This window comes from Sus scrofa, chromosome 9, assembly GCF_054392235.1.
Source record: "Sus scrofa isolate SSC_HxYL_T2T_F1_AM1 chromosome 9, Sscrofa_HxYL_maternal_Yorkshire_Landrace_v2.0, whole genome shotgun sequence".
NCBI classification, from domain to species: domain Eukaryota; kingdom Metazoa; phylum Chordata; class Mammalia; order Artiodactyla; family Suidae; genus Sus; species Sus scrofa.
Genome location: NC_139391.1, coordinates 110,178,102 through 110,203,888, shown reverse-complemented (window position 1 = coordinate 110,203,888; position 25,787 = coordinate 110,178,102). Strand labels below are relative to the sequence as shown.

The 25,787-nt window shown below is 43.9% G+C and overlaps 3 protein-coding genes across 8 annotated transcripts in view; 2 read left to right on the top strand and 1 right to left on the bottom strand.

Annotated features, from left to right (window-relative positions):
• Positions 1-904, bottom strand: part of RINT1 (RAD50 interactor 1) — a 37,032-nt gene extending 36,128 nt beyond the window's left edge. The window contains exons 1-2 of one of the 2 annotated variants that reach the window (XM_003130254.5): positions 723-904; positions 359-404 (exon numbers count right to left, since the gene is read on the bottom strand). In XM_003130254.5, coding sequence (XP_003130302.2) covers positions 359-404; positions 723-764 — 88 coding nt within the window. In that variant the 5' untranslated portion in view covers positions 765-904. The remainder of the gene's footprint in view (positions 1-358; positions 405-722) is intronic. The other variant, XM_084977426.1, reaches the window with a different exon arrangement.
• A 3,758-nt stretch (positions 905-4,662) lies between these two features.
• On the top strand, positions 4,663-9,144 carry LOC146400077 (uncharacterized). Its single transcript, XM_084978603.1, has 2 exons — positions 4,663-7,441; positions 7,931-9,144. The coding sequence occupies exon 1, from the start codon at positions 4,663-4,665 to the stop codon at positions 5,401-5,403; it is 741 nt and encodes a 246-aa protein (XP_084834729.1). The 3' UTR covers positions 5,404-7,441; positions 7,931-9,144.
• PUS7 (pseudouridine synthase 7) overlaps positions 4,882-25,787 on the top strand; it is a 63,423-nt gene continuing 42,517 nt past the window's right edge. For all 5 annotated transcript variants that reach the window (XR_014816058.1, XR_014816057.1, XR_014816056.1 and 2 more), the window contains exons 1-5: positions 4,882-5,059; positions 15,641-16,088; positions 18,708-18,792; positions 18,923-19,024; positions 21,396-21,540. Coding sequence is in view for 2 of the 5 variants with exons in the window: in XM_021102594.2 (XP_020958253.1) it covers positions 15,673-16,088; positions 18,708-18,792; positions 18,923-19,024; positions 21,396-21,540 (748 nt within the window). In the remaining 3 variants the exon portion in view is untranslated. The remainder of the gene's footprint in view (positions 5,060-15,640; positions 16,089-18,707; positions 18,793-18,922; positions 19,025-21,395; positions 21,541-25,787) is intronic.

Genomic DNA, 25,787 nt, shown 5'->3' with positions numbered 1-25,787 from the left:
AGCCCGTTCTAACTCGTGATGCTTATTAAGTTGATGCTTCATTGCAATAACAGGCAGTTCCCAACTAATTTAAGTCCAGTATTGAGTGAGACTCCACCAGTTCCTGCACTAGGTAGGAGTCAGGAAGCCTTCTTCTCCAAATCATCCCATATTGTACAATCCTGAAAGCCAAAAATATATGTATGATAATAATCAGTATTTAATACTAGGAAAGGATACTCTACGGAAATAAAAAAAAAAAAAAGGTGCTTCATCTAAAAAATAACAAGGTACCATCCTTCTTGGATGTAGACCCTGCAGGACTGAATTTTGGAGAAATGCTGAGTGGAAAGTGCAAAGGCGTTCGGAGTCTGCTTACTTTTGTCCTTGACATCCTTCCTTTGGTCACCATTTTCAGAACAGCACTAGAAGGAGAGCAGGTGTGACAAACACATTAAGACTGAAGCAATAAGTGAAATTCATACAGGGTTCCCAGAGGGCATCCACGGGAGGACCCCAAGGTTCCAGACCCCTCCCCCCTGGAGACTTCCTGAGGTGCGATCTGATGCAGGTTCCAAAAAGGGCTAGCTCCTTGAGGCCACCACTGCCACCTCCCCAGAAAGATCTGTGTCATCTCATCGGTATCGCCACAGCCACTGCATTGGGATTACCTCTCCTGAGAGGTCTATGCCACCTCACTGGGCCACCAGTGTCCCCTCCCGCGGCCACTAGGGCCCCCTCACCGGGGTTGCTGGCGCTTCGCCGATCTCGCTGGCCGGGAGCATCCTGCCTCCGCGCGAGTCCTCGGTTCCATGTGCAGCCAGCGTGGTCAGTGGACCCTGGCTCCGGCCAGCGGCTAGACAGCGGCTGAACCTTTCGAGACCTTAGCGTTGGACGCCACGGCAACTTCCTCTGCCGTCTCTCTGGTTTCTTCCTTTCTTTCCAGAGAGGCCCTTCTCGCGCAGTTGCCGGTCTTGCGCGGTGGCGCCCCCTGCCGGCTTGGATCCGGATCGGACGCTCTGGAAGAAGAAAAGGGGGCGAGCAAAGGCAGTCCTTGTCATTCTAAGTAAAACCTCCTTCACTGCTTTGGAAACATTAATGAAGGAGATTCAAAGTATCCTTCCTTCCACACTGTAAATTCATTATGAATCATTTCAACTTATATTTTAGAGGATATCCCAGATGTTCTGAGAGTGTGAGGGAGCTTGTTGACAAGTAGTAATGTAATTTGGTTGGGTGGTTTAATCGCATAATTTCCAATGTCAGTATCTTTGGATCATTCTTTTAAAGCTAATCAGATTTAACTACAAGTTACACTTCAACTTCCTACCTGAAGGGTGCAGATCTGATTGTAAACATTCTGGGAGCAGAACAGAGGGAAAGGACTCAGCATCTAATATATACTTCAGATCAAAGTCTGTACTTTGCCAGGGAGGAGGACCAGGACTGGCAGCATGATATAGGTAGAGAATTCAGGGATGCGACAACTTCAAAAATAAACATGTAAAGTGGTACCATTGAGACTAAAACTAACAGAGAAAGGGAGAAAAAGCAACCCTTAGAGAAAACAGAACCGATTCAATGAGAACATTGTATTTATTTATTTATGTCCTGAGATATGACGCCACTGCGACTATAAAACAATCACGAGCTACTATTTTGTTTTTACTTTTTGGCCACAATAACGGTAATTCCCCGGCTAGGGATTGAACTCACCATAGCAGTAACCGGAGCCACAGCAGTGACAAGGCCGGATCCTTATCCCACTGAGCAACCAGGGAACTCCAACAGTCTACTATTTTATTTTATTTTATTTTTATTTTGTCTTTTTCGGGCCACACCCACAGCATATGGTGGTTCCCAGGCTAGGGGTCCAATCGAAGCTGTAGCCGCTGGCCTACGCCACAGCCATAGCAACACGGGATCCAAGCCACATCTGTGACCTACACCACAGCTCACGGCAACCCGGATCCTTAAGTCACTGAGCAAGGCCAGGGATCAAATCCCGTTCTCATGGGTACTAGTCGGGTTCCTTAACCACTGAGCCATGACAGGCACTCCTTATTTTATTTTTTTGTCTTTTAGGGCTGCGCCTAAGGCATATGGAGGTTCCCAGGCTAGGATCAAAATGGAGCTATAGCCACTGGCCTACACCACAGTCACAGCAACACAGAGTCCGAGCCGCATCTACGACCTACACCACAGCTCAGGGCAAATCTGGATCCTTAACCCATTGAGCATATGGAGCATATGGAGTTCCCAGGCCAGGGAGTCAGATCTTAACCCACCGAGTGAGGCCAGGTATTGAACTTGCATCCTTACAGACACAATGTCAGGGCAGCCAAAGTACAATGTAACCATATTGGACGGATAAAATAAAAGAAAGGCAAGTGTGGTAGTGGTGGGGTTGGGTGGAGGAGAACAAAAGCTAAACCCTCATTTTCCATTAAGTGAAGTTAAGAGGTAATACCTAAAATTGATACGTCAAGAAATAGAAATATAGGCAGTTCCCACTGTGGCTCAATGGGTTAAGAACCTGACTAGTGTCCATGAGGATGAGGGTTCGATCCCTGGCCTCACTCAATAGATTAAGGATCTGTGTTGTTGCAAGCTGAGGCACAGATCGCAGATATAACTCAGATCTGGTATTCCTGTGGCATAGGCTGGCAGCTGCAGCTCCTATCCAACCCCTACCCTTGGAACTTCCATATGCTGCAGGTGTGGCCCGTTAAAAAAAAAAAAGGCAATATGAATATTTTATTCAGAGATATGAAGGTGAATATTAAAATAACCAGTTGAAAGAGGTGAAATGACATTGAGGAAGGAAAACAGGGAAGGGGAGAGGTAGGAATACAATCTTTGATGTTTTCTTGCAAAACTTACAAGGTTTCTACAGAATTATTTGACTTTAAATCACAAATATGTATAACTCTGATAAAAATAAAAATAAAATTAAAAGAGAAAAAAGATTGCTCTGAACCCAAATATTTGCCTTCTGAACAGTTCACATTCTGGTGAAGGAAACAGACATGAAGATTAATTCAAGACTGAATGCTGGAGCTCCCTGATGGCTCAGTCAGTGGGTTGAGGATCTGGCATTGTCATTGCTACAGCTCAGGTTCAGCCCCTGACCCCAGAACTTCTGCATGCTGCAGGAGAGGCCAAAAATAAGGAAAAAAAAGAAGGAAATCTTGACACATGCTGCAATGTGAACAAACCTTGTGGTCATTATGATAAGTGTAGTAAGCCAGCCACAGAGGAACCTGTACTGTATGATTCCGCTTATGTATGTTACCTAAAACTGTAAAATTCATAGATGCAAAAAGTCAAATGGTGGTGGCTAGAGCCTGGGAGGAGGAGAGAATGAGTAGTTGTTTAATGGACATAGAGTTTCAGTTTTCCAAGAGGAAGAGAGTTCTGGAGATTAATGATAGTAATGGTTGCACAACATGAAGATACTTAAAGCCCTTCAACTGTACACTTGAAAATGTTTAAAATGGTATTTGCCTACAACTAAAAAAAAATCTAGCAGGAGTGTAGGACTTGTAATAATATACTGGTTTTTCACTGAGATTGGAATTTGGCAAAATATTAAATGTGCAAAAGCTATTAGAGGCCAGCCTTTTGGCAGGAAATGTGTGCTACTTGAAGAGCATGGCATGAGTAGGGAATTTTATTTTTCCTCACACAGACGCACAAACTTGTTACTGATGCCAGAAAGATGTTACCAGAATCTGGGTTCTTGTTCACAGAGCCGAAGAATGAACTTCACCAACACACACAAGGCAGCAAGCAAGTGTCTTTAATTACAGGAAAGCAAATAGCTCCCAGCACAGACACTGGGAAGGGGAGGAAGAGTCCCCCCTTCCTATTGTTCTATGGAGGTTTTTATTTCTTAAGGACTGGATACCAACGTGGGGTCCGGATATCATTCCTTTCCCCCATTGTTCTTGTCCAGTCACCTATATCAGGCTTTAACCAATGGGGGGGGGGGGGGCAATGGTCTTAGAGACGGATATGCCCCATACGTTTTATGGCTACTTTGTTCTTCTTTCCCCTAGACTGGGAGTTGCCACACTTTATATTCTTTTGCTAACAGTCAAATGTATAGGTCAGGGATGTTAATGTCCACCTTGACATTAAAACGAATGTACTTTTTTTTTTTAATGGCGAAAAAATTTTTTAATTAACATATAGTTGATTTACAATGTTCTGTAATGGTGGAATTTTTTTCATTTTTCTTTATTAAACTTTATTTTTTTCATTTTTTTTATAACTCAAATGAATTTATCACATCTGTAGTTGTATAATGATTATAACAATCTAATTTCACAGGATTTCCACCCCACAGCCCAAGCACATCCCCCCACCCCCCAAAAACGAACGTACTTTCAATAGTTAATCTTCCAACAAGCAAGACCTGTTTGTCTAGATTTGTTTTTACAAGTCTTAAAAGATGGACATTAATCAGGGAATATATCCAAACCCATGTTTCTACACTAACTACCAAAATCATTATTCATTACTCTCCCTCAAAGAAACCGTTAATATAAGACAAGTTATATGCAATTGCTGCTCATGATTCTAAAGAACTCTGGGGCATGACTAAATCACTTTTTGTCCCCGCCAAAGCCCAGGTGCGACCGACGGAGACTCCCGGACTGAAAGGTTCACCAAAGCTCCATGCCCCGCAGGTGGCAAGGCCAAAGGGGGCCAGAGGGCGTCCTCCACAGGGCCATTGCGCAGGAGTGGGAGGGAATGGGCGGGACCTCTCCCCAATCAGCAGCGGCAGGCAGCGGTGAGGGGCGTGGTCGGCGGCAGAAGGCGGGCTCCACCCCAGGGGTGGGGCGAGCCGGCAGCGGCACGTCGTTGCGACGCACGTGTGGGAGGCTGGCGGCGGTTAGTACGCCTCAGCGCTGCGGGCCCGGTCTCAGACTGCTCTCCTTGCCTCTTCCCGGCCGCCGTGGCAGCTGGCTCTTCCGACTGGCCCTCGCCGCCGCCTCCGCCCTCCTGCGTCCGGAGCAGCGCGTGCGCCACTTCGCCGCCCGTCCCGCGCTGCACCCGCGCTCTCAGGCCCCGGGTAAGTGCGCGGCCTCGCCTCAGCCGGCCGGGCTCCGCGGCCAGCCGTCGGCTCGGCGCCTTGGCCCCCAAACCCCGCCCGAAGGAGCAGTGTGGACTGAGGAGGCGTCCCGGTTGTGGATCGGGAAGGGTCTGAGCCCTCGGCACGCCCACGGCTCCTCCATTATGGATCGAGCCCGGGGGAGCGCGGCTAGCGCCAGGCGTGTTCTGCGTTTCGTTGGGGCCAGCCCCACCCCCGCTTTCCTCACGGCCGGTCCTCCCTCGTCCCCGCGGATCAGTCGGAGGATCCCCGTCTCACTCCTCCCTGTCTCACTCCTCCCTTTCTTTGCCTCTGAGGCTCCCTAAACTCCTTTCTCCCGTAAGAGAAAACTGGCTTTTATCTCGAAGCCCTTTACAGCTCCCGTACACGTCTTGGCCACTTTTCTACCGGGTCCAGCCCACGTGCTTTCGTCCTCTTAATTATCTATCATTACTATCCGGGAGTCTACAAGTGCTAGGCGAGCAGGCACTCCGGACACTGCCTTTTTTGTGTACGTTTCCCAGTGTAGGAGCAAGCCAGATTTTTTCTTGGCAGTCCTCTGCCGGGTGGTTAGTGAATGGCTGCAGGAGGTGCTGCTGGGCGTATTGAAACTCATCTGCACGGAATCTTTACCGCCAGCCCTGCACCAAGAGGTTTAAAAGTACATCCTCATTGCCTGGGTATTGGTGCCTGCCAAGAAATAGGGTTTAGAGAGGGTTTAACCTTTTAAATATTTAGTTTCTTTGTCAGACCAAAGGGAATGGATGGGCAATGATTTTGTTTAGTCATTAGGCAACGTAGCCAACTGTTCCCATATATCAATTTAACTACTTCTTTTGAACAGCGTCTTTTGATAGAAACTGGTGCGGTAGAGCGGTTAATAAAACACGGCTTCTGCCTGCAAGTAAGATAGAGAAATGACAGTCCAGCTGGTCTGTTTACTAAGTTTGCTCCTGCCTTAGGTTCTTTTCAGGCCCTGTTCCCACTGCCTAGAACAGTCACCTCTTTTCATGTCTAGTTCTTCTTTGAAGTCTGCTCAAAAGGCATCTCCTTAGACTGCACTATAAAGCACTCCTTTTACTCTCACTGTCCTTACTCAGTTGTGTTTGTGGCTGTTTTCTATTTTTTTCTCCGATATGTGAGCTCGATGAGGGCAGGAAATTTTCGTCTGTTCCCCAATGCCTAGAAAAATGCCAGACGCACAGAGGTGCTCCATATTTGTGGAATGAAGGAATCTGATGGACCTAATAATGACTTCGCACATTAGAGTGTCAAGTGTGCTCTGCCCCGAAGAGAGTGCTCTTTGTTATGAGAGCTGAAGGGTTTGTCATAGATAGATGATAGATGCATTTTAAAAGTGGAAGCTGGAGCTCCCATCGTGGTTCAGTGGTAATGAACCCAACTAACATCCATGACAACTCGGGTTTGATCCCTGGCCTCTATCAGTGTGTTAAGGATCCAGCGTTGCTGAGAGCTGTGGTGTAGGTCAAAGACCCGGCTCGGATCTTGTGTTACTGTGGCTGTGGCATAGGCCAGCAGTCCCAGGCTAGGACTCTGATTGGAGTCCTAGCCTGGGAACCTCCATATGCCGTGGGTGTGGCCCTAAAAGCCAAAAAAAAAAGGACTAATATGGCTCTTTTTTAGATGTTCATTTTTCAGGAAATAATGTTGAGAGGCTGTCAGTGTCCTATTACAATTCTGAAAACACTAAATTTTATTTTTCTTATGATTATAGAAGTTTACTGGGGAATCTAATCTTTTTTTTTTTTTTTGCGCTATTTAGGACCACACCCATGGCATATGGAGGTTCACAGGCTAGGGGTTGAATCGGAGCTACAGCTGCTGGCCTACACCTCAGCCACAACAATGCGGGAACTGAGCCATGTCCTAGACCTACACTGCAGCTCATGGCAACGACAGATCCTTAACCCACTGAGCAAGGTCAGGGATTGAACCTGCGTCCTCATGGATGTTAGTCAGATTCGTTAACCACTGAGCCACAGACAGGAACTCCAAATCTAATATCTTAATGAAAAAGATTTTTAAATACTGTTGAAATTGTAGTGTTTCTAATCCCATTTGGTTTACTCAGAGTGTAAAAGAAATAAAATCTATTACTATGTATTTCCTCCAAGGAATTGTGTAGAACTTTAACAAATTCATGGATAAGTATCAGTAAATTTCATTCTCTTCCCAGTTATAGCATGAAGTTTCTGGTCTATAAAGATTTTACTTGACATTTGAGATGCTGTCATTACTATTAACAGAAGGATGTTACCAGAATGCGTGTTCTTGTTCACAGAGCTAAAGAATGAACTTTGAGAACACACACAGGCAGCAAGCAAGCAAAAGTCTTTTGCACCTGTGGCATATGGAGATTCCCAGGCTAGGGGTTGAATTGGAGCTGCAGCTGCCAGCCTACAGCACAGCCATAGCAAGGCGGTGTCCAAGCGATGTCTGCAGTCTACACCACAGCTCATGGCAATGCTGGATCCTTAACCCAATGAGCAAGGCCAGGGATCAGTTGGAATCCTCATGGTTACTAGTCAGGTTCGTTAACCACTGAGCCATGATGGGAACTCCAAAAAAGTTTTTATTACAGGGAGGCAGACAACACCCAGCACAGACACTCGGAGGGGGACGAAGAGTTCCCATTCTCTAATCTTCTAAGGAAGTTTTATCTCTTAAAGACAGGGGTACCAGAGTTCCCATTGTGGCTCACTGGAAAGGAAATCTGACTAGTATCCATGAGAACACAGGGTCAGTCCCTGGCCTTGCTCAGTGGGTTAAGGATCCACCATGGCCTTGAGCTGTGATGTAGGCCAGCAGCTGCAGCTTCGATTTGACCCCTAGCCTGGGAACCTCTATATGCCATGGGTGCCACCCTAAAAAGACCAAAAAAAAAAAAAAAAGACAGGGGTACCAACGTGGGGTCCTGCTATCCGTCCTTCTCCCTGTTGGCCTTTCCTAGTACCTATCTCAGGCCTTGTCCAATAGGAGCTTAGAGTTAGGATATGCTCCATAAGCTTTATGGTCCTTTTGTTCTTTCCCTTGGGGTCGCCATTCCTTTTTTTAGGGCTGCACCTGTGGCATATGGAAGTTCCCAGTCTAGGGGTCGAATTGGAGCTACAGCTGCCAGCCTACACAACATCCAAGGCCCAGCCAGATCTGAGCTGTGTCTCTGACTTCACCACAGCTCACTGCAATGCCAGATCCTTAATCCACTAAGCAAGGCCAGGGATCGAATTCACATCCTCATGGATCCTAGTCGGGTTCGTTAACCACTGAGCCATGAAGGGGACTCCTTGTCTTTGCATTTAAATATGACAAGAAAAAGAGATCAGACAAGTGTCCACAAACATCAAGAAAAAAAAAAAAACTGCGAAAAAATACTAAAGGCCTATTTATTTCGTGCTCTTGGCAGTGCTTTGAGGGTCTCTTAAAATTGAGTGGTATTTGAAGGAGAAAACCAGGTTTGATCATTAGCCCAGAGAACAAAAGAAGCTTAAGAAGCTTTGTTTTTTTCCAGACTCAGCAATACAGTTCTGCAGTGGAAACCATCCATAATAAATATTAATGACCAGTAGTGGAATAGGAACAGCTAGTACAGACCTTTGACCAAGTCATCATTTTTCAGTTTTACAGAGAAAGGAACTGAGACTTAAGAGAGGTTAAGTGACCAGTTCTTCATTGGCAAAGTCATACCCCCAAATTGCAGCTCACCAAGCAAGATTTAAAACCAGTGGTTGATAACTTGAGATCCATGATTTACTAATATTCTCATTCTATGGATGTTAGCGTCACAATGCTGTCCTAAACAATTAAAATTTCATTCACAAAGGGGAGAGTGAACAGTTGGGGTGATGCCTGTATTTTGATTTAGGTGACTGGTGGTTTGGTGGAAACATTCCTTGAAATAAGAGGTACAGTTTAAAAGAAGTGCATTTGTAGCGGGTTAAGGATCGGTGTTGTCACTGCAGCAGCTTGGGTCACTGCTGTGGCACAAGTTCCCTGTCGTGGAACTTCTGTGTGCCATGGGCACAGCCAAAGAAGAAATAGAAATAAAAGAAGTACATTGTGGTGGAAAATGATGAGATCAATTTAGGGCATGCTGAATTTTTGATGTTTGAGTCTACCTCTTAGCTGTGTGAACTAGAACAAGATACTTTCTGGGCTTCAGGTTATCAGTGGCCAGGATGGGAATAATGACACCTAAATCATATATATAGGGCTGAATCAAGGCTGGAGTGAGCTCACTGTACACATTCTAATAGTTCAGCTGTCGTTAGGATTGCCTTGGACCCCCAAGTAAACCAGGGAGTTGGGGATGGGTCTTCACTGGAAAACTTGGGAATGAGAAGGGAATAGGACTGGGGAAGGAATCTGGGGAAGCCCAAATTGAAGCAGCAGGTGGAGCAGGAGGGGAAAAGAGCACCTCAGAGGCAGGAGAAAAGCATGGAATAGAAGCCAGATCTTCCACCAGACTGTAACCTCCATGCTGACAGGACATTTCTTTGAATCACTGCAATGTCGTGTTGTGGTGCCTGGAATAACTCCTGGCACAGGCTTGCAGTGTTGAGGTGGAGTGTGGGGAAGAGGAATGAGCATTAAAATGACTCTGGACTTCGCTTCAGAGGGTTACCGTGTTAAGGGGAATGGTTATAATAAGTGGTCTTGTGAATGTGCTGGCAGGAGGGGTTTCTGAGGATCCCTGTTTTCTTTGTGAATGACACATAGGACTTGGAGAAGACTTCTGACCAGGGATGGCCAGGCAGTATGAAGGGGCAGTCATAAGAGAAAATCCTCAAACCTGGTGGCATCTGGAGCACACACTGAGAAAGTAGGAGTGGTACTTGTTGAGGTTTAGCAAGGATCATGCAGCAAGCAGGACTAGTGAGCAGGGGTGTTGAGTGTTGGTTAGGAGTTATTGAGGTTTGGGGCACTTGAAGAAATGAAGATAGCAGAGCCAGTACCTTGGGACTGGAGGTCTCAGCATTTTTGAAGAACAAGTGAAGGGAGAGAGGGAGCAGTAGAGCTGGAAAGAGGGATGGTTTGATGAGAATAGAATAGCTAGTGAATCTTTTTATACTTGGAACCTTTTTTTTTTTTTTTTTTTTTTTTTTTGCGTTTTAGGGCTGCAACTACAGCATATAGAAGTTCCCAGGCTAGGGGTAGAATCGGAGCTACAGCTGCTGGCTTATGCCACAGCAGCACAAGCATCTGAGCCACATCTGCGTGCTACATCACAGCTCATGGCAACACCAGATGCTTTAACCCAGTGAGCAAGGCCAGAGATTGAACCCGTATCCTCATGGATACTAGTCAGGCTCGTTACTACTGAACCACAACAGGAATTTCCATTTACTTGTAACTTTTCTTTTTATTATAAAAATTTCAAACATGCGGAGTAGAGAGAATGATCTGATAATATCCCTGTGTTACCATCATCCAATTTTGACAATTACCACTCATAGCCAGTCTTACTCCAAATTTATACCCATTACACTTCCATTTGCCACTAGTTAATTATTTTAAAGCAGAGTCTAGACTTCATATCCTTTGAACCACAGAGATTTCAGTCCATATATCTAAAACATAAAGATTGTATTTTTGGAGTTCCCTGGTGACCTGGGTGTTAAGGACTTGACATCGTCACTGCTGTGGCTGGGGTTTGATCCCTGGCCCAGGTACTTCTGCATTTCTTTGTAGGTTTTTCCCCTTTCCTCTTTTTTCTCTTGCTATTTATTAGTTGAAAAACTGTCTTTGTCCTTAAATTTTCCACATTCAGAATTTTGCCAATTGCTCCCCCATGGTGGTGTTTAACATCTTCTGTCCCCATAGGCCATCTAAGCTAGTATTTAGACACAGTTTCAGTTAGTAAGAACTTCATAAATAATAGCATGCCTTTCAGGGGCCTGCTGTGTTTGTTTGTCTCATTTTTGTAATGTTGGTGGCTATTGATGTCATTGCCCTGGTCCAGTTATTTCATTAGGGAAGTGCTAGTTAGTGTGTCTTTGATTTTTATAGATGAGGAACAGTTGCAACACCTGTTTCATGAAGTCTACAGATTATCTATCAATGCTTTTTATACTACTCTGGATTCTCTGGCAGGTAAATAATTAACATTGTCAAAGAATCTGCAGACCTTTTGAGGGAGGACAAAGGACTAGCATTTATTTAGTTCCTTCTGTGGCTAGCCACTCGGTTTGTGTCATCTCATTTAATCTTCAGGATGGTCCTGTGAGGTACATATCATTCCTGAAGAACAGGGGCTTGGAGAGGTTAAGTAATTTACTCGGACAGGTACACAGCTAGAAGGGGTGAGGTACTCAGGTGCCCACGTGGATGGTGCATGTCACAGGAGATAAACTGAGAAGACATGGCCTTAATGGAGAGGAAGGCCTAGGAGTCAGTGCTCGTGGCCTTTAGATGAATCTTAAAGGACAGGTGAATCCAAGGTGATCTGAGCCAGGTATGGAGGAGAGAGCTTTTGAGCAGCCAGGCTGGGAGTGGGCGTCAGTGGGGGCTGGGCCTGAGTTATTGTAGGCGTGTGCAGAAGATAATGGTACCTGGCACCAGATGACAGATAGTGTTGAAGCAGAAAGACAGGGCAGAGGAAGTAATTGGTCTTTCCATGGAGGCTTATGGCCATGAGATTGTTGAGAAGGAGCCTGATGAGTTCTGTGCTTACTTGGGAAGGAGATAGATGTCCTGCTGACCATAAGGTCCTGAGTCAAGCTGCAGATGTGGCTGGATGTGGTTGTTATAGGCCGTGCTCTTTTCCCCACTGAAAGCTCAGACCTTAGGGAGGGTATCGGGATCTCCTTGTAGATCCTGCCATGCCAGCTGAGAACCTTGTGGATTTTTTTTTTTTCCTAGAGAAGTCTTTGTTGGCCAGGAGGCTACTTGAGGGGGATGAAGTAGGAGGAGCCAGTGGCCCTGATGCCCGGCCCTGCTTCACGGGCTTGCAGGTAATAGAGAACTCGCCTAGGTAGTGGCCAGTCATCTCAGGCTTGATTTCCACCTGGTTGAATGTCTTACTGTTGTAGGCACCCACCATGCTGCCCACCCTCTTGGGCAGGATGATTGCGCCACACAGGTGTGTGGTCAGCACCTGCGGCTTCTCCATGGGTGGTGCCTCCTCCTTGGCTGTTGCAGTGATGCTGCTCCCTCCGCTGTCCATGGTGCCTCGCGCTGTGCAGCTGTATCACCTGCTTACAGGACATGTCCCACAGCTGGTTGAGGCCCATAGTTCTGTTGGTGATCCATTGAGGGTTTATGGGTAAGAATATGCGTGACTCAGTGTAATAAGTGGCTATGGGATGTCCCTCGGGTACCAGCAATGCCACAAGACTATAAGAGTACTTATCTCTTCCCACTCCCTGTACCACTTTCTGGGATCCCCATGTTGGGAAGAGCTCCCTTATCCTCTCAAGTCCCCAAGACAGAAGACCTGAGTCATCTTGTATTTCCTCTGTGCTCCCACATTTGTCCTGCCCTAACCACCTTCCTGCTGTTCCTGAATCCTCCCCTCCTTCTGTCAGGAGGGGACAGCCTCAGCCTTAGATCAGGTTGTATTGATTTCTTGCTTCAGTTGCCATCCTACCTAGTCTCCCAGCCTGACCCTGGTTTTCCTCTTCACAAGGGTGCCATGAAATACCTGTGATTCATGACTCAGGTGGCAGTTTGGTTTTTAGGATGTAATTTCCTCAGTTCAGCCACTCCCCAGCTTTAACTCCAGACCCTCTCCTTGTTTTACCCTTTGATGTGTGATGAGCTCAGTAGGGTTCAGGGATCCCCCCACTCTCCCATGCCTTCTGCCCCTGCACCTGCTGTACCACCTCCCTCCTCTCCCTCTCCAATCCCTGCCCTTTCTGAAGTTTCACTCTTACTCCTTCCCCAAAGCTTAGTGCAGGTGTTTAGTCTTTCATAAGGAAGGGATCTTCTCATTCACCCTCACCACAGATGCCTTTTCAAGCCTTCTGTGTGTTCTCATGTCTCCGAGGAAGCCCTGGGCCCATGGGTGTGCAAGGTCTGTGAGGGCAGCTTCATGGATTTAAAACGAGAATGAAATAGTATTAGCATCTCATAAATGAGCATTCCCATTTACTGTACCTTGCTTAGAACAAATAAAGAGTAAATGCTTTCTTATTTGAATTAGAGATAATTTTGTATAACTAGTTGAGATCTACCTCTGTTCCGGTTTCTTCCTTTTTTAAAATATTTTCTTCCCTTTTTAAAATATTCTCTTTCAGAGGGAATTGTTTGGGGGTTTTTTTTGTTCATTTTTTCTATTTACAGCCGCACATACACACATGGAAGTTTCCAGGCCAGGGTTCATATCAGAGCTGCAGCTGCAGCCTGCACCAGAGCAGCACCTGCTCTGAGCCACATCTGCAGCCTGTGCTGCAGCTTGTGGCAATGCAAGATCCTTAACCCACTGAGCAAGGCCAGGAATCCAACCTGAATATTCACAGAGACAACATGGGGTCCTTAACCCACTGAGTCACAACAGGAATTCCTGGTTTTTGTTTTTTTAGTTTTTGGGGGTGTTTTGGCTGCACCCATGGCATGCAGAAGTTCTTGGGCTAGGGACTGAACCTGTGCTGCAGCAATGATCCAAGTCACAGCAGTGACAGCTCAGAATTCTTAATCCCTTGAGCCACCAGGGAACTCCCAAAGGAAATTGTTTTTACTGACAGTTTTCTCTGCCTTTTTCTCTTATTTGTGGTAGTGTTTCTTTCTTTTTTTTAAATAGCCACCGAAGTCCTTTTTTCATTCACTTTTTACTTTTTTTTTCTTTTTGACTGTGGTTTGCAGCAGCTTCATATGGGATCTCAGTTCCCAGACCAGAAATTGAACCCAGGCCACAGTAGTTTGAAAGCACTGAATCCTAATCATTAGACCACTAAAGAACTTCCTACTTTTTTTTCCATTCTTGATTTTTGACCGTGAGGCAGGATCAAATAGGGATTTTTTTTTTTTCTTTCTTTTGTCTTTTTGTCTTTTTTTGTTGTTGTTGTTGTTGTTGTTGTTGCTATTTCTTGGGCCGCTCCCACGGCATATGGAGGTTCCCAGGCTAGGGGTCGAATCGGAACTGTAGCCACCGGCCTACGCCAGAGCCACAGCAACGCGGGATCCGAGCCGTGTCTGCAACCTACACCACAGCTCACGGCAACGCCGGATCCTTAACCCACTGAGCAAGGCTAGGGATTGAACCTGCAACCTCATGGTTCCTAGTCAGATTCGTTAACCACTGCGCCACGACGGGAACTCCCAAATAGGGATTGTTAAAGTTTAGTTCATCATTATTTTGCTGTAGTTGGTTCTGTAGATGGGCTTCTTGTTAACTAAGCCTTGGAGAACTAGAATATTCTGCTTATTTATGTTCTTTATGTTTATTAAGTTCATATTAATTTGGGCCTCTCCCTATATAATTAATATACAGAAAACTTTATCCTTATTTTGCCTAGACCAGCAGATAAACACAATTTACACAGGTGCTTGTGGTCTTAAATAAATGTGTTTATTTTGATTGCCACATGCTAGCCTGCTCTCAGACTGCTTAGTGTTAGGAAGTATGAATGGCTTCCTAGTCTTGCTCAGTACATTGTATACAGACCAGTTAAATGATAATCTGTGTATTTTGGATTGAGTCAAAATTCACATAACATCCTTCTAGGAGTTCCTTCATGGCTCAGCAGTTTTAAGGATCCAGCATTGTCACTACTGTGGTTCTGGTTACAGATGTGGCACTGGTTGATCTTCAGCCTGGGAATTTCTGCATGCTTCGAGTAGGGCCAAAAAAAATAAAAAAGTGTTACATCATTGTAACCATTTTTAAGTGTACAGTTCAGTAATATTAAGTACATTCACATTGTGCAGCCAATATGCAGAGCTCTTTTTCATCTCGCAAAACTGAAACTCTACCCATTAAACAACTCCCCATTTCCCTTGCTTTTTAAAAAAATAGACCATGGTATGAATATGCATTCATGTCAGTAAATTTTTTTATACACTTTTTATTTAATTATCTTTTCTAAAAGATAGCAGTAACCATGAAACAAAAATCAGATGATGCAGCTATGGTATTGAGTAAAAATAGCTAGTCTCCCTGCTGTCCCCAGCCACCTACCCCTCTCCTCAAAGTACCTATCTTTCTCAGTTTCTTTTCACATTGTTTCTACAGTTGTTCAGTTTATGTATCCAGATATCATTGCCTAATTTTTTGCTAGTGTAAAAATTATCCCTACAGCTAAAATTTAAGCACTTTATTATTTTCTTAGGATATTATTACTTATTTATTTATTTTTTGGCCATGTCTGCAGCATGTGGAAGTCCGGGTCAGGAATAGAGTCCACACTGCAGCAGTGGCCACCCAGGCTGTTGCAGTGACAGTTTGAGATCCTTAACCCTCTATGCCACAAGGGAGCTCCCAGAAGAATTATTTTAATGAATGATTTTTAGAACATTAGGAACAAAGTTAACTGTGCCTTTGTTTGCTGAAACCCAGTTCTTTGTAATAATGATTGTTACTGCCTATTTTCCCTTCCTTCCTGAAAGGTTTTCTTAAATGTTTTCTTGGATCCTTGAAAATGGAAATGACAGAAATGACTGGTGTGTCGCTGAAACGGGGGTCCATTGCTGTCGAAGATAATGACATTGCAGCCCCAGTGGAGGAGGCAAAGAGACAGAAGGTCTCAGAATGCTGTCTGACCAAAGGCCAAGACGGGCTAGAGAACAACTCTCTACCCAGTAGTGAAAAGATGCCTGGGTCACCTGAAGTTGCAGGTGCGGGAGAGGATAAAAAGAATTCTGACGTTCAGACAGAAGGAGAAGAAGAGGAGGAAGAGGAGGAGGAGGAGGAGGAGGAGGATGGCCTGTCAGAAGAGAGTGAGGAGGAAGCAGAGAGCTTTGCAGACATGATGAAGCACGGGCTTACCGAGCTGGATGTAGGCATCACCAAGTTCGTAAGTTCTCACCAGGGATTCTCAGGAATCTTAAAAGAAAGGTATGTTTTATGTATAGTTATTTTAGTTATATTAGTTCTTTTCTCTGAAAGGAAATCAGTAGGCTCTTCTTCCAGTTAGCTTTCTGTCCCCATGGATTGTTCATACTGATGATCAAAAAGGAATAGGATGAAGAAAAGCTGCGTGGATGAGTAAATAAAAATATTTGAATATAAAATGAGTAAATAGAAATAATTCCCTGGGAAATGAATGAGTGCTGTTCATTTCCTTAAAATAAATTACTTTAAATGGTTTCAAGTTTTCTCTTGAATTGGTCTTAAAATCTTAAACTCTTTCACCTGAATGGGCCACAGCTACAGGAGAAAGAAGGTGGTCTTTGGAGTTGGTAGATATGGGTATGAATCCAGATCAGCCACTTCACAGTTAATTAACCGTTCTGAGCCTTAATATTGTTATCCAAAAAATGGGTCATAATCACCTTGGGATCGTTGAAAGGATTTAAAATAATGTGTGTAAATTACTTAGCATAAAGGATGGTTCATGGTAGATTTACTGGGTTCTGATTTAATTAACTACTTACCATGTGTTTTATGATTCATTTTATTTTTATTATAGTTGATTTACAATGTTCTGTCAATTTCTGCTACACAGCAAAGTGACCCAGCTATACATCCATATATATTGTTTTTTTTTTTTTTTTTTTTTTTTTTTCGCATTATCCTCTGTCATGTTCCATCACAAGTGATCAGATATAGTTCTCTGGGCTATACAGCAGGATCTCACTGCTTATCCATTCCAAATGTAATAGTTTGCATCTACTAACCCTTAATTCCCAGTACCTCCCACTCCTTCCCTTTCCCTCTTGGCAACCACAAGTCTATTCTCCGTGTCCATGAGTTTGTTTCTTTTCTTTAGATAGGTTCATTTGTGCTGTATATTAGATTCCAGATTTAAGTGATGTTATATGGTATTTCTCTTTGTCTTTCTGACTTCACTCAGTATGAGAGGCTCTAGTTCCATCCATGTTGCTGCAAATGGCATTATTTTGTTCTTTTTTATGGCTGAGGAGTATTCCATTATGTATACGTACCACATCTTAATCTGTTCATTTGTCCTTGGACATTTAGGCTGTTTCCATGGCTATTGTGAATAGTGCTGCAATGAACATACTGGTGCATGTATCTTTTTCAAGGAAAGTTTTGTCGAGATAAATGCCCAGGAATGGGATTGCTGGATCACACGGTAGTTCTGTATTTAGTTTTCTGAGGTACCTCCACACTGTTTTCCATAATGGTTGCACCAATTTACATTCCCACCAATAATGAAGGAGGGTTCCCTTTTCTCCACACCCTCCCCAGCATTTCTTATTTATAGATTTACTAATGATGGCCATTCTGAATGGTGCGAGGTGGTACGTCATGATTCATTTTAGAGTGGACTGTCTGTATAATCATAGGGCAAAATCAGTAAGCTTTGGTTTATGCATTTTTCTGGAAGAGGAGTCTAGAGGCTCAAAGGGTCTTTACATTCTAATAGAAAGCCAAGGTGTGGCTTAGAATTCATTGTGAAACCAGAAAAAAATAACTCTATATGACTTTCCACCTAAAGCTTTTTTTTTTTTTTTTTTTTTAGTGGCGGCACCCATAGCATATGGAAGTTCTCAGACCAGAGATTGAAGCCAAGCCTCAGCTGAGACCTAAGCTGTATCTGTGGCTATGTAAGATGCTTTAACCTACTGTACTGGGCCAGGGATTGAACCTGTGCCTCCATAGTGACCTGAACCACCGCAGACAGATTCTTTTTTTTTTTTTTTTTGTCTTTTTGCCTTGTCTAGGGCTGCTCCCGCGGCATATGGAGGTTCCCAGGCTAGGGGTCGAATTGGGGCTGTAGCCACCGGCCTACGCCAGAGCCACAGCAACACGGGATCCGAGCCGCGTCTGCAACCTACACCACAGCTCACGGCAACGCCCGATCGTTAACCCACTGAGCAAGGGCAGGGACCGAACTGGCAACCTCATGGTTCCTAGTCGGATTCGTTAACCACTACGCCATGACAGGAACTCCAAGGCCAGATTCTTTTTTTTTTTTTTTTTTTTTGCAAATCGATCTGTGACTACTGTTTTACTGTCCCGAATGCTTACAGGGTTTCTCTTGCTTTTTGAGATACTTTTTTTTTTTTTTTTGGTCTTTTTGCTATTTCTTGGGCCGCTCCCGCGGCATATGGAGGTTCCCAGGCTAGGGGTTGAATCGGAGCTGTAGCCACCGGCCTACGCCAGAGCCACAGCAATGCGGGATCCCAGCCGCATCTGCTACCTACACCACAGCTCACGGCAACGCCGGATCGTTAACCCACTGAGCAAGGGCAGGGACCGAACCCGCAACCTCATGGTTCCTAGTCGGATTCGTTAACCACTGCGCCACGGTGGGAACTCCCCAAGGCCAGATTCTTAACCCATTGAGAGGCACCAGGGATCGAACTTGCATCCTCATGGATACCAGTCAGGTTCATTACTGCTGAGCCACAACAGGAACTCTTGAAAGTTTTTTTTTTTAATCCCTGTTTTTCACAGTAGTAATGCTTATTGTTGAGAAACTTTCTCCTTAAATTAGTAGGCAACAAAATGTTAGTGCTCTGAGAGTCTGTGTTTTCTTTTCCTCAGATACTCTGACTTCATAGTTCATGAAATAGGAAAAGATGGACGAATCAGCCATTTGAATGACTTGTCTGTCCCAGTGGATAAAGAGGTAGGAGCAGCCTTGCAACAGAAGTCACCTTTTGTATAAAAATAGCATTTCCTGGAGATCATAGAATATAGAGCTTTGACAGCCTTGAATTCTGAGTGACTCAATGGGCATTCTGATAATTATTTTAAAGGATCCTTCAAAAGATGTATTGACACTTTTAACAGATGAAGAAAAGCAGCGTTTAGAAGAACTCCAGCTTTTTAAAAATAAGGAAACTAGTGTTGCCATTGAGGTAAGTAGAACAAAAAAAAAAAAAGGAAAATTTTTTTAGGGTTTTACTTGCTTCTTTTTGGGGGCTAGATGTTAATAGGTGTCTATTAGAAAAATTAAAATGGTTAACAAAAGGATGGCCTTGTCCTGTTTGACCTAAAAGAGCATTACACTAAAAATGTTTTTATCATTGGAGGATAACCAGTATCCAGATAAGCAGTCCCCCCCCCAAAAAAAAGTTATGTTTTTGTTCAGAAAGATTTTTGGCCACGCCCATGGCATGCAGGAGTTCTGGGCCAGTGATTGAACCTGCGTTAGAGCAGTGACTGTGCCAGATTCCTTAACCACAAGGCCACCAGGGAACTCCTTGACTCACTTTGATATGAAAAATGTCAATTATCTGTAATTATAATGAAGTTTTCTTTCACTTTTATTTAACAGCCACCCCCATGGCGTATGGAAGTTCCCAGGCCAGGGATTGATTCCAACATATGGTACAGCTGTGGCAACACTGGATCCTTTAACCCACTGTGCCAGGGATCCAACCCATACCTTTGCATCAGCCTAAGTCACTACAGTCAGAGTCTTTGTTTTTTTTTTTAGGGCCACATCCTTGGCTATGGAAATTCCCCGGCTGCTGCCCTATGCCACAGCCACAGTAATGCCAGATCCAAGCTGTGTCTGCGACCTACACCACAGCTCACAGCAACACTGGATCTTTAACCCACTAAACAAGGCCAGGGATCAAACTGACATCCTCATGGATATTAGGTTTGTTACTGCTTGGCCACATGGGGAACTCCCTGCAATCAGATTCTTAATCCAGTGTGCCACAGTGGGAACTCCTCTTTTACATTTTTTATTTTGCTAGACTGTTGTTAGGGTTAGCTATTAGTTATATCACATCTTGGTGTTTCTTAGCTTGCAGATTGCAGACCATCAGTGGGTCATGAAATCAGTTTAGTGGATCTTAACTTTTTTTTAACGCAATAAAGAAAGGTAGAGAATAACAGTGTAGGAGTTACACATACATATTACTGAATATTGAATCCAAGTGTGAAGTGTATTTCTTCACAAGTATAAGACACCTCTAGAAGTTGCAAAACAGTGATGTAACTAATAAGTTTGTTTTCTTGATGTAGATTTTTCTTTATTGTGGACAAATGTGCAAGAATGTCATTATTTGAAGTTATGAGCATAGAACAGGATTCATTAGAGGCAATTATAGATTGGACTCTTCAGAGAGTTGAGTTTCTGACACCCCCAAAGGCCCATCTCACCTTCTCTTCCATCTGTGAGCCCTGAGGTGTTGATTGTTCAGCTGAGTCCCCAAGAGGAAGTGTCTGATGGGTGGCTCCGGAATCAGCCTGGATTTCACATCTGGCTCTGCCACCCTGCAGCTACATAACCTTAGACAAGTTCCTTAACTTCTCTCAGACTCAGTTTCCTCGTCTGTAGATATACCAGTGACATGATAGAGAGCTGATGGGGATTAAGTAAGAGAGTGATTATGAAGTGATTTGTACAGTTCCTGGCAGCTGGGCAGGCTCAGTAAACAGACTTTTACGATCTGTGATACTGTGAAGCTCTAAAAGATTTCTGACACGGAAGCAATCTAAATGTCCATCAGTAGATGAATGGGTATAGAAGATGTGGTATATACACATAAATACACACTGGAGTATTACTCAGCCATAAAAAAGAATGAAATAATGCTATTTGCAGCAACATGGATGGACCTAGAGATTATCATACTAAGTAAGTCAAACAGAGAAAGATAAATACTTTAGGGTATCATTTATATGTGGAATCTAAAAAAATGATACAAAACAGTTATATAGAAAACAGACTTGGGGCTATCAAAAGGGAAAGCTGAGGGAGGGATAAATGAGGGTTTTGGAATTAACAGATATACACTACTATATATCAAATAGATAAAGAGGAAGGACCTACTGAATAGCACAGGGAACTGTACTCAATATCTTATAATGACCTATAGTAGAAATAAATCTGAAAAAGAATATATATGTATAATTTGTAGAGTTGAATCACTATTCTGTATACCTGAAACATTGTAAATCAACTATACTTCAATAAAAAAAGAAAAAGTTTTCCGAAATCATACTCCTATACTTTGGTTACTTTGCATCATTAAAATGAATGATATTTTGGAATTCCCTGGTGGCTCCATGGGTTAAAGATCCAGTATTGTCATTGCTGTGTTTTGGGTCACTGATGTGTGGGTTTGATCCCTAGCCCAGAATTCCTCATGCTACAGGTGTGGCAGTAAGTTGTGTTTTTACTATTAGAAACAATTATAGTAATAATAATTAGTACTGTTTTCTTATTCAGTGTTTGTTATATTAATGGTATCATTATCTGTGTTTTAATAGGTTATTGAGGACACCAAAGAGAAGAGAACCATCATCCATCAAGGGATTAAATCTCTGTTTCCAGGATTAGAGACTAAAACAGAAGATAGAGAAGGGAAGAAATATATTGTAGCCTACCATGCAGCTGGGAAAAAGGCCCTGGCAAGTAAGTGTGCAGATGACCTGGCATTTCTTCTGTCTTCTCCTTTTCCTTGCCTGTTCACGTTCAAGGGTCATTTTGCTATTGTTCAGAGGAGGATATTGATCATGTCATTCCTTCAGAGAAGGTGCATAATATTTCAGATGCCAGAGCAATCCTGCAGTCCTTGTGTCTGATAAGGGAGCCATATGTCTTATATGTGAGTACAGATTTGCTGAAATTTTAGTGGTGCCTGAGAAAGAGTCTTAGGAATTTGATATGTTCCCTGAAGAGCAGCACAGGCTGAGTGGCAATTCAAGAAGAAAATGGAAGGATGTTCCTCATTCTGTGCTCTTAATGGAGGTAAGAAAGCTTTCAGATGGACCAAAAAATGCTTTCACCTGTCCCAGTGGCATATTCTGCAAAGTCCCTCTATTGAAATAGCTGCTGCTTTCCAACCGTGAGTACCTTCTATACTACACATAAAAAACATAGACTGTATGGAAAACCGCCCCTTTACCCAAGCCCATCTGTCATTGCACAGCATTCATTTGAAATGAGTGTGTTGTCAGTGAATCCTATTGATTTTTATGTTCTGTTTTCTACAGCCATGACATTTCTTTTTGCATATAACCTTAAGAAAAATTGGGTAATTTTTCTTTTACCTGTCAAATTAACATAAAATTTTAATGAAAATTACGGAAGGAAAAACGATTTCCTCACCCTCTTCCCCTCTCACCAATAGCCTCTCACAGTGAAGATTTCTTTCTAGATATACATTTGTTAGAGCAAAACTCTAAGACTCATATAACAAAGGACTGTTCGAGCCTCTGTGCTTTGTCAGTATTCTTAATGCTATGAGTGGATGAAGCCTTAATTGTCTATAACTGTGATTCTGGTGAAAGGAGAGAGTATGACAAAAATGGGAGCAGAAAGAAGGTTTAACTCTGCCTGAGAGAGTAATGAGTCAGATCAATACGTCTGCAAAAAACAAATATCAGTTATGTCTGGATATTGACATGGAAATGAGAAACCTTGAGCAAAAGGGAGGAGAAGGTGGAGGCTGGAGGTCACTTCTCAGCGGATACCAAAAAGAGCAGTGCAGTGATGTGTTTTGGAACTACTTGAGGGCGAAAGTTATTCATCACTTCTCAGTCCACAGACATGGCTTGGTTACTAGGTGTTCTTTGAATCACAGTATAAAATATTACTTTAATAGTCTTTCTGCAGCAAGGCTTGTCTAAGGGAAGTAAGCCCAGTGGGAAATAATCTGAGTGGCTATTTTTTCCATTCTCTCACAGTTGGCATGTTGCTGGTGACTGTTGTCGCTGTGGAGGAGAGGAGGTGACTTCCTACAGAAAGCACATGCCTTGCTGCATTCAGTTTGAGAAGGGCTGCTAGGGATGTTCCTTGTAGAGGGAAGTCCTGGTTGTCAGCCACCCTCTCACAAAGGCAAGAGGAAGAGTCAGTCAGGGTCTCGTTCTGTTGACTGTTGTCATGAGGGAGCAGATAGGAAAGGGAGGGGTTTTTGGTAGTTTTTTTTGATTGGTTGCTTTTTAGAGAGGATCATTTTTTCTTAGAGGATGCCAGGTTCTGTGATCTTGGCACTTGCAGGCCAAGGTAGCCTTTAGTTTGCCCCTCATGTGAGTGGTGCCCGATCTCTTGAGTTCTGTCTTTATCCATGCTTTTGTATTCCACACCCACCTTTCTTTCTTTTTTGCTGAATGAAAAAATTTCTTGAAGTTCCCATCATTGCTCATTGGTTAACGAATCTGACTAGCATCCATGAGGATGTGGGTTCGATTTCCTGGCCTCACTCAGTGGGTTATGGATCCAGCTTTGCCGTGAGCTGCAGTGTAGGTCACAGATGCAGCTCGGATCCTGCGTTGCTGTGGCTCTGGCATAGGCCGGTGGTTATAGCTCTGATCGGACCCCTAGTCTGGGAACCTCCATATGCCGTGGGTACGGCCCCAAAAAGACCCGCCCCCAAAAAAATTTCCTGAAGGTTTCCAGGTATAGTGCTGAGTTCTGTCTGACATAAAGCACCCTTCCCCATTTTCCTCCACACATCTTAAGGAAAATATAATTTCCTCATTGTAAAAAGAAGCATGAGGGCAGGTGCATTTGGATCAATGCTTAGGCTGAGATCTAGACCTCTTGGGCTTGAGGGGCTATGGCATTTAGTCAGAGAAGGACTGGAGCTCTGCCCTCCGAACATTACCTCCCATCTCCTCCGGGACCCAGCAGACACTTGAGAGCCTGTGGGCATCTTCTCCAGGTGTGGTTCGCTAACTGCAAGCTGGCAGTGGCTTAACACAGGCAGCATGGGGAGAACAGGGAGAGCTAATGTCTGGAGACTGCTATTTGTACCTCTGCAAACAGAACCTAGTACCAGTGACAGTTGGTCCTCCCAGGCCACTTGGCCTAGTATTTGAGTGAATTAGCTTTTAAAGCTTCATTGCAAAGCTAAGTTAGAATGTTTTTAGAGCTCCCTTACTGCCGCATCCTGACATAAATGGTTATTTGATGGGTCACATTTTATCTAGCAGATTTGCAATATTGTTAACCTCAAATAGAGCCATACATCCTAAAACACAGGCATGGTAGATTCTAAGTCATGGTGGCAAAACACAGTTTACCAGTTATTTTAACTCAAATGTTATTTTGTGTGTTAATCCAGTCTGATAGACAGGACACATTGATTTACCTACCAAAGCATCCAGGTGTTAATTTTTTCTGAAAATATCATGTAGTTGTCATAAACCATGCAGTCAGGTAAATTAAGTTATACTTTGAGATAGATAGTATACATGTCAAAAAAACTTTTTAAAAAATTTAAATTAGGAGTTCCTGTCATGGCTCAGTGGTTAACGAATCTGACTAGGAACCATGAGGTTGCGGGTTCGATCCCTGGCCTCTTAGTGGGTTAAGGACCCAGCGTTGCCGTGAGCTATGGTGTAGGTTGCAGATGCAGCTCGGATCTGGGGTTGCTGTGGCTGTGGCATAGGCCATCGGCTACAGCTCCAATTAGACCCCTATCCTGGGAACCTCCGTGTGCTGCAGGTGTGGCCCTAGAAAAGACAAAAAAAAAAAAAGACATAAAAAAACCTCAATAAAGAAAAGATGTTAAAGTAAAAATTACTTGCCACTGGGGGAAGAAAAAAATTTTAATTAAATTTTTTCGAGGGGATTTCCCGTCATGGCTCATCAGCAGAATCCATGAGCAGGTTCAATCCCTGGCCTTGCCCAGTGGGTCAGCAGTCCAGCATTGCTGTGAACTGTGGTATTGACCGAAGACATGGCTCAGATCTGGCATTACTGTGGCTGTGGTGTAGTCCGGCAGCTATAGCTCCATTTGGACCCATAGTCTGGGACCCTCCATATGCTGCAGTTGCTGCCCTAAAAGGACAAAAAAAATTTTTTTTTTTTCCTGCCATGTAATATGTAGAGATTCTCTATGCTGTGTGAAATGAGAGGTTTCTAGGAAAGATATCTGAATCTAGGAATACACATAGACTTAGGAGATTGAAAGGTAACTCTCTGGGGGAGACTAGTGTCATGGAATCCACAGAAAGAGGGAATTCCTTGATCAGAGTGATTAGCAGCGGAAATAATACAAACAAGTCCAGCAAGATAAGAACTCTGAAACATATCCACCAATCATTAGTGTCTTTGCGACAGCAGTCTTAGTGGAGCGATTGGAAACCAGTTTACACAGCAGGTTGAGATGAAAGACAATAAATACAGCATAAAGAGAAGGAGAAAGGAAAGGAACATGGTTAAGAAGAGGGAGATATAGGTTTGACTTTTAAAATGCCGAAGTCCTGAGCTTATTGATACACTGAAGGGAAGGAGACAGTGGAGAGGGAGGAGAGTGGTGGTGGCTGGAGCAGGACCCCGAGGAAGCTACAAGGTTGATGTGCAGGGTGCAGCAGTGGACATGGTCTTCAATAAGAAGGAAAGAGGAGTTCCCGTCGTGGTGCAGTAGTTAACGAATCCGACTAGGAACCATGAGGTTGCGGGTTCGGTCCCTGCCCTTGCTCAGTGGGTTAACAATCCGGCGTTGCCATGAGCTGTGGTGTAGGTTGCAGATGAGGCTCGGATCCCGCGTTGCTGTGGCTCTGGCGTAGGCGGGTGGCTACAGCTCTGATTAGACCCCTAGCCTGGGAACCTCCATATGCCGCGGGAGCGGCCCAAGAAATAGCAAAAAGACAAAAAAAAAAAGAAGGAAAGAATGTTCTGCATGCTCCCCCATCATGTCATCTTTCTCGAGC